The following is a 6,898-nucleotide window of genomic DNA, read 5'->3' on the forward strand; positions in this document are numbered from 1 at the left end:
TTTTGAAAAAAGAATTTTCTGTGGTTGTTGCTATGGGCTTCTTTCAACTCTAGTTGGATATTCATCTGTTATAGTATAACATGTAAAATATTTATTTCATAGTTGATAAAAGAGAAACAAAGTGTAGATCAACCAGCCTCTCATCCTTATATAGCTGCTAGATTTGACTCGGATGCTTTACCTGATGAATTTGATTTGGGTAATGAACAAGAATATGGTGCATTCTTCAACAGAAGATTAGATCCTGATACAGAATACATGGTTTTCTTAAGAGCTTATACTGTTGATCCTGTAAGTTATGGTGTATTTTTTAATGTTGTGGTGTTAATTAGAGTGTCAAACTATCAATTATCAAATTGTGTGAACATGAATTAAAGATAGTTGTGGATTGATCATGTTGCCAAAAATATTTCCTCATGCCGAAGTATTTTCTTGTGTAGATTAGAAATTGTAATACACTGTCCTTGTTTATGTATTGGTTGAGGTATTTATAATGAAACTTGAAATATATTATTTGATTGAATGGTATTTGATAATAACTGAAATGTGAACTGTTTGGAATGTGAAGGTCACATAGTTCAACTTCCTGTTCAATTAAAAAACATTGAAATGACATTCTTCCCTACTAAGGTTACAATGGTAACTGACTGTAATATTTGTTATTTCAGAGACTATATACATCCAGTGATTATTCTGATAAATTAAGTTTAGGAGATATAGAATATGGTGTTAATGTGGTGCAAGGAGGTTCCAATGATAATAATAGAATTGTAGAAGAAAGTGATGATGGCAATACATTGTTATTAATTGTTGCCCCAGCCTGTGCTGGTGGTGTTCTTCTGATATTATTCTGTGCCCTAGTAATCTTCTTCATGTTCAGGTACGGAAGATTTTTATTATTTTTACATATAATGTTCGATCTAAACAATATGAATTTCACGTAACAAAATGGCTGCATTTTACTTGAAATTCACTTCTACATGACCTAAAAAATTTGATTTTTAAGTCACAATATGATAGCATTTTACTGGAACTTATTGGTATTTGACATAAAGATTCTATTAATTAGCTTGAATTTTTAACATTGTCATTCCACATTTTACAGGAAAAAAGGCAAATCTAAAGGGGCTATGTTAGAGCCTGAATCTAAGGTGTTGATTGATGCTCCACCATTCCTAGTTGATCCAATTGAAATGAGAAGACAGCATTATCAAACACCAGGTATACTTTCTTTTAAACATTAAACTGTATGTAAAGTCGTCTTGCTACTTTATGCTAAATTGATAGTTTCTTTATTTGAAGATTTTCTCAAATATTGAAACTAAAAACTACAGTGAAATCTGACAATTTAAAAATATTTTAGATTATGGAGAATGTTGTATTACTCAAAGGGTTTTTTAACTGACACAAGAATGAAATAATCCATATAATGTCCCAAAAAGATGTTGAGTTGTTGAGATTGTCATAATGCTCAGAAGTCAGAATTCATAAAGTACACTGTAAAGTTAAGTTGAACATTATCTCATTGCTATGTGGAATGCTAAAAATTATATATTATTAATTACAGGAATGATCAGTCATCCACCAATACCTATAGAAAGACTAGCTGAACATATAGATAACCTTAAAAATAACGACAACCTTAAATTCTCTCATGAATATGAATCAATAGAACCTGGACAACAATTTACATGGGATAACTCTAATCTAGAAGTCAATAAACCAAAGAATCGTTACGCTAATGTTATAGCTTACGATCATTCTCGTGTCATATTACAACCAATAGATGGCGTACCAGGCAGTGACTATATTAATGGTAATTATATGGATGGTTATAGAAAACAGAATGCTTATATAGCTACCCAGGTAATTCATTATTCATTTGTTTACCTAATTGGCTTGGCTGCATAGAACAAATAGTGGTCATGGGTTCTGATCTTGGTTGGCTTCTTGAACGAGTTTTCCAGTGGTACGGATAATCTAGGAAAGATCAATGTCAATGGTTTCACCGAGTACCAGCTGATAGATAAGATACTCTTACCAGTAGTAACTTAATAATAACAGAGAACTTTTTGATGCATTTTATATATTTTATGTTGCCTTCCCATGTTCATTAAAATAAGATTCTGCATAGCTATGATTTTTTTTATAAACCAATACTGTGTTGTTCTTTTAGGGTCCACTACCAGAAACATTTGGTGATTTCTGGAGAATGGTTTGGGAACAAAGATGTACAACAGTTGTTATGATGACTAAATTAGAAGAGAGATCTAGGGTAAGATATCATTCAGTAATATTAATAGTAATTCATTAATAGATTTCTTCTAGATGCAAATAGCTAATTTACTTTACATACGTTGATCTTATTTCATTTCCAAAGGAAGTGGCCATGGCCCATTCTGTGTACCTTCTGATTTCTCAATCTGGTTTTGCCTATCAATGATTCAACTGGGAGAGGCTGAGAGGAAAGTCAATAGGATAAGATCATAACCAAACAACGCTGAAATTTTGGAGGTGCATATTGCAGATCCCTAGTTAGTTGGAAATCAAAGAATACGTTTCTTGGCTAAATTGCCTTTTTCACACACTGCATGGTGTATAAACTTTTAATTTTTCTTTTTTCAGATTAAATGTGATCAATACTGGCCATCTCGGGGTACAGAAACTTATGGTTTGATGCATATACAGTTAGTAGATGTTACAGAATTGTCAACATACACTGTGAGAACTTTCCATCTATCTAGAGTAAGTATATTATACTAATTTTACTGTTACTGTTAAGATGCTCAGAAAATTACCAAGTTAAAAATAACAATGAAATTAAATTTCAGTACATTCAATTTTATCATACACTTGATTGATACACCATAAAAATGTAGGGAAAAGATTCTACCAGAATTAAATTTTTTTTATCCCACAGTTATAAGTGTTATTTTGATAAATTGTCATCTCCAAATGTTGCAGAAATCACTGCAGAGCCATCAGTATTATGTAAATGAATATATGAAATATTGTATTTTAGTATGGATGTCCTGAGAAGAGAGAGATAAGACAATTTCAATTTACAGCATGGCCTGATCACGGTGTACCAGATCATCCTACACCATTATTAATGTTTATGAGACGTGTTAAATGTAGTAATCCACCTGATGCTGGACCTATGGTTGTTCATTGCAGGTAATTGAGAATTTGTCCTTTCTTAGAGATTTCACTAAATAAAGACTTCTATACACACAATAAGAAACCAACAGTTGAAAACTTGTTAAACTTGCCAACTTGCTAAATATGTGTCCAAAACTATACCACATCTCTTGTAAGTTGAATGTTCAAATTATGACCATTCATGACGTTTACTTGCAGATTCTTACAAAAAATATTTTTTATTTACAGTGCTGGAGTGGGTCGAACTGGTGCATTTATTGTTATTGATGCTATGTTAGAACGAATTAAACACGAGAAAACAGTGGATATATATGGTCATGTGACTTGTTTACGAGCTCAAAGAAATTATATGGTACAGACAGAAGATCAGTATATCTTTATACATGATGCTCTATTAGAGGCTGTACAATGTGGTAATACTGAGGTACCAGCTAGAAATTTAGCTGCTCACATTCAGAAATTAACCCAGCCAGAACCAGGAGAGACTGTTACTGGTATGGAGTTAGAATTTAAGGTAAGCATCCTTAATTCCATTTCTGTATATATTTCAATGGTTTACAAGGTTCTGTGTTTAAAACCACTTGTGATCAATTGATAAGGATATCTGATTTTGTTATTTGTGGTTGTCGTAGATACCAACTGTGGAATTTTCTATGATAATTATGGCTATAATGATTGATATTGTAATAGTATAATATGTTTTATTTACAGCGTTTAGCTAATATGAAAGCTAGTCCGAATAGATTTGTTAGTGCTAATCTACCTGCTAATAAGTTTAAAAATAGACTTGTTAATATTTTACCATGTAAGTACCATTTAACTTTAAATTCAATTATGAAAGGTATGTTTTCACACAAGACTTGAATGATGTATGATTTTGATATCCTATAGTATCAAAGTTGGCATAATTGAATGAAATTTCAGATCCCACTAAGTTCTAGTTGTCTTCTCAGAACATTTTCATTGTTATAATTCATTTCTATTGAAATATTTTTTTCAGATGAATCAACACGTGTTTGTTTACAACCAATAAGGGGTGTAGATGGCTCAGATTATATCAATGCAAGCTTTATAGATGTAAGTTACTTTTTTCATAATAACGTTTCACAATAAAAAAAAACTGTCATGTCTACCTCAAATAGGCCAGTTCTTGAACCTTTGATAAAATTTTTTTTTTTGTCAAAAATCCTCAAAATTTGAAATAAAGCTGTAATTGTTCTATTATAGGGGTATCGATATAGAAAGGCATATATTGCTACCCAGGGACCACTAGCAGAAACAACTGAAGATTTCTGGAGAATGTTATGGGAACATAATTCTACTATTATAGTCATGTTGACTAAACTACGAGAAATGGGTCGAGTAAGTAGTAGATTATTTACCTAATTCAGGTCAATCTTATGATGTTGGGATTTTAATTGCTTATATTTGAAGTTGCTTCTTGTAGAACAATAAGAGCCATTTTGAAGTTTGAGCTAGAGCTAGTGTTAGGAAGCTCTTGTAACAAGTATGGCTTTTCATCATCATTAGAATGAATGGTAATATACCGATTAACTTTTCAGGAAAAATGTCATCAATATTGGCCCAGTGAACGATCTGCTAGATATCAGTATTTTGTTGTTGATCCTATGACAGAGTACAACATGCCACAATATATATTACGGGAATTTAAAGTCACTGACGCCAGAGTAAGTATATATTCTGAATATATTAATGAGCCATTCTCATGAAACAAAATATTACTCAGTGCATTTAATAACATGAATTTCATATATGATATTTTCTGATAAAACTACATGAGGCCACTTCAACATTTTATAATTTTACTACCATTTGGTCATGACTTCCAACTCTTGGCTCAATTTCATTAAAGAAAATAACATAATCAGGTTTTAATCTCACAACAATTTTATTTGTTATTTTACAGGATGGTCAATCCAGAACAATCAGACAATTTCAGTTTACTGATTGGCCAGAACAAGGTGTACCCAAATCAGGAGAGGGCTTCATTGATTTCATTGGTCAGGTTCATAAAACTAAAGAACAATTTGGGCAGGAAGGACCAATTACTGTACATTGCAGGTAAGAAAATAATACTAAGCTAAAAATATTATTGATTTTATTCCTACATTCCCTTGTCAATGATGAGGGTCTGACATGGAACAGATATCAATGGTGCTATATGCATCAGACTTTGCAAAAACTCAATAGTTGGCTAATGCCTTGACTTTTAAGGATTTTTGAATTCATTAATGGAAGAAAAGAATACATTTTTTACCATTTATTGTGGTACAAAGTAAGAAATGCGGAAAAAATGTCACAAGCATGTTAGCTTTGGATAGAAAGGACAAAATATCTTGCTTTTTATATGCTGATAATTAAACAATATTTTTATTTTTACAGTGCTGGTGTTGGTCGTACAGGTGGTTTTATAACTCTCAGTATAGTATTAGAAAGAATGAGATATGAAGGTGTTGTCGATATGTTCCAAACAGTCAAAATGTTACGTACACAGAGACCAGCAATGGTGCAGACAGAGGTAACACTTTCAATATTCTATAAATTTACATAACTAGGGTCTTTTTTTTTCTATGAGACAATAATCCAGTTATTTTTTTCATTACAACGCTTTTGGTAAAGGATATAATTAGTGGAAATCATATTTGTATGTTTGATTTTTCATACAAAATTTATTTTCTGTCAAATTTGGCATGAGGCATATGCGTCATTTGCCTTGATGTAGTTATATCCTTGTATATTGAAATCTATGTGACTGTGTGCATTGCTTACGAAGTATTGGAAATGTTCAGAAGATTTCTTATAAACATACAGCATCAATAATTCCAAAGATGCTTCTTTTTCCCATTACAGTTTAATTTGCCTATTTTTAAACCTGAGTTTGAATCTATCAATTTTTTTGTCTAATTTCAGGATCAGTATCAGTTCTGTTATAGAGCTGCTCTAGAATATCTGGGATCTTTTGATCATTATGCAAATTGAAAGTCAAATGGAGTGAAGAGAATATTATTCTAGTCAGCCCTGAATTTCAAATGATACTATGTGAAACAAACTTTAACCTTTGACATTAATGTTGACCTTCTGTCATAAAAGTGCAAGGTTGTTTCGCGATGAGCCTTCAGACAAACTGAATTTGTGGATTTTGTTGTGAATTCAAAATGTTTTAATTTAAACTATGACAAAATCATGGAGTGATAAAGAGTTATGTAACTTGTGATAAATAGAGGGCGCTGATCCCAAATCTGCTTCCATTATTTAACAGAATATCATTTACTACACAAATTATTGGTTCAGTGAACCTCCTTAATGTTCGCTCAAATTGTATATTTGTGTAGCTAATATTGTGAGAAAACATTTCTATTGTGTTTGTTTCCGTCAAGAATCTTAATTTAGTCATATTCATTATATTTCTTATCATAGAATATCTCGGATAACATCATAATCTACTTAATATCAACTGAAACGACAATCTACGTTATTGTATTGTTGTGGATTATGGATTACCATCGAAATATCAGTCACGCTTAAATAATCAAATCAAAAGTATATGGATCAATGCAACCAACATCTGATGATAATGCTCACAATAAAAGATGATAAAGTAAAATGGAAAGACTTGTGAATAGAGACTAAAGATATAGTAATTATAATGCTATATATAATTATATATATATATACTAATTGTTGTATAACTTGTCACCTCTAGTCTCTTTATATA

The 6,898-nt window shown here is 31.4% G+C and overlaps 1 protein-coding gene across 1 annotated transcript in view; it reads left to right on the forward strand.

The window, feature by feature from the left end:
- The window catches only part of LOTGIDRAFT_128794 (hypothetical protein), a gene marked incomplete at both ends in the record, with an annotated part of 62,247 nt that extends 56,085 nt beyond the window's left edge, over positions 1-6,162 (forward strand). The window contains 15 exons of the mRNA XM_009064354.1: positions 103-291; positions 669-874; positions 1,106-1,221; positions 1,568-1,866; positions 2,177-2,275; positions 2,626-2,745; positions 3,023-3,177; positions 3,391-3,676; positions 3,874-3,967; positions 4,163-4,239; positions 4,390-4,524; positions 4,725-4,850; positions 5,090-5,244; positions 5,566-5,701; positions 6,094-6,162. Coding sequence (XP_009062602.1) covers positions 103-291; positions 669-874; positions 1,106-1,221; positions 1,568-1,866; positions 2,177-2,275; positions 2,626-2,745; positions 3,023-3,177; positions 3,391-3,676; positions 3,874-3,967; positions 4,163-4,239; positions 4,390-4,524; positions 4,725-4,850; positions 5,090-5,244; positions 5,566-5,701; positions 6,094-6,162 — 2,262 coding nt within the window. The remainder of the gene's footprint in view (positions 1-102; positions 292-668; positions 875-1,105; positions 1,222-1,567; positions 1,867-2,176; positions 2,276-2,625; positions 2,746-3,022; positions 3,178-3,390; positions 3,677-3,873; positions 3,968-4,162; positions 4,240-4,389; positions 4,525-4,724; positions 4,851-5,089; positions 5,245-5,565; positions 5,702-6,093) is intronic.
- Between the last annotated feature and the right edge of the window lie 736 nt (positions 6,163-6,898).

Source organism: Lottia gigantea, assembly GCF_000327385.1.
Source record: "Lottia gigantea unplaced genomic scaffold LOTGIsca_62, whole genome shotgun sequence".
Classification (NCBI taxonomy): Eukaryota; Metazoa; Mollusca; class Gastropoda; family Lottiidae; genus Lottia; species Lottia gigantea.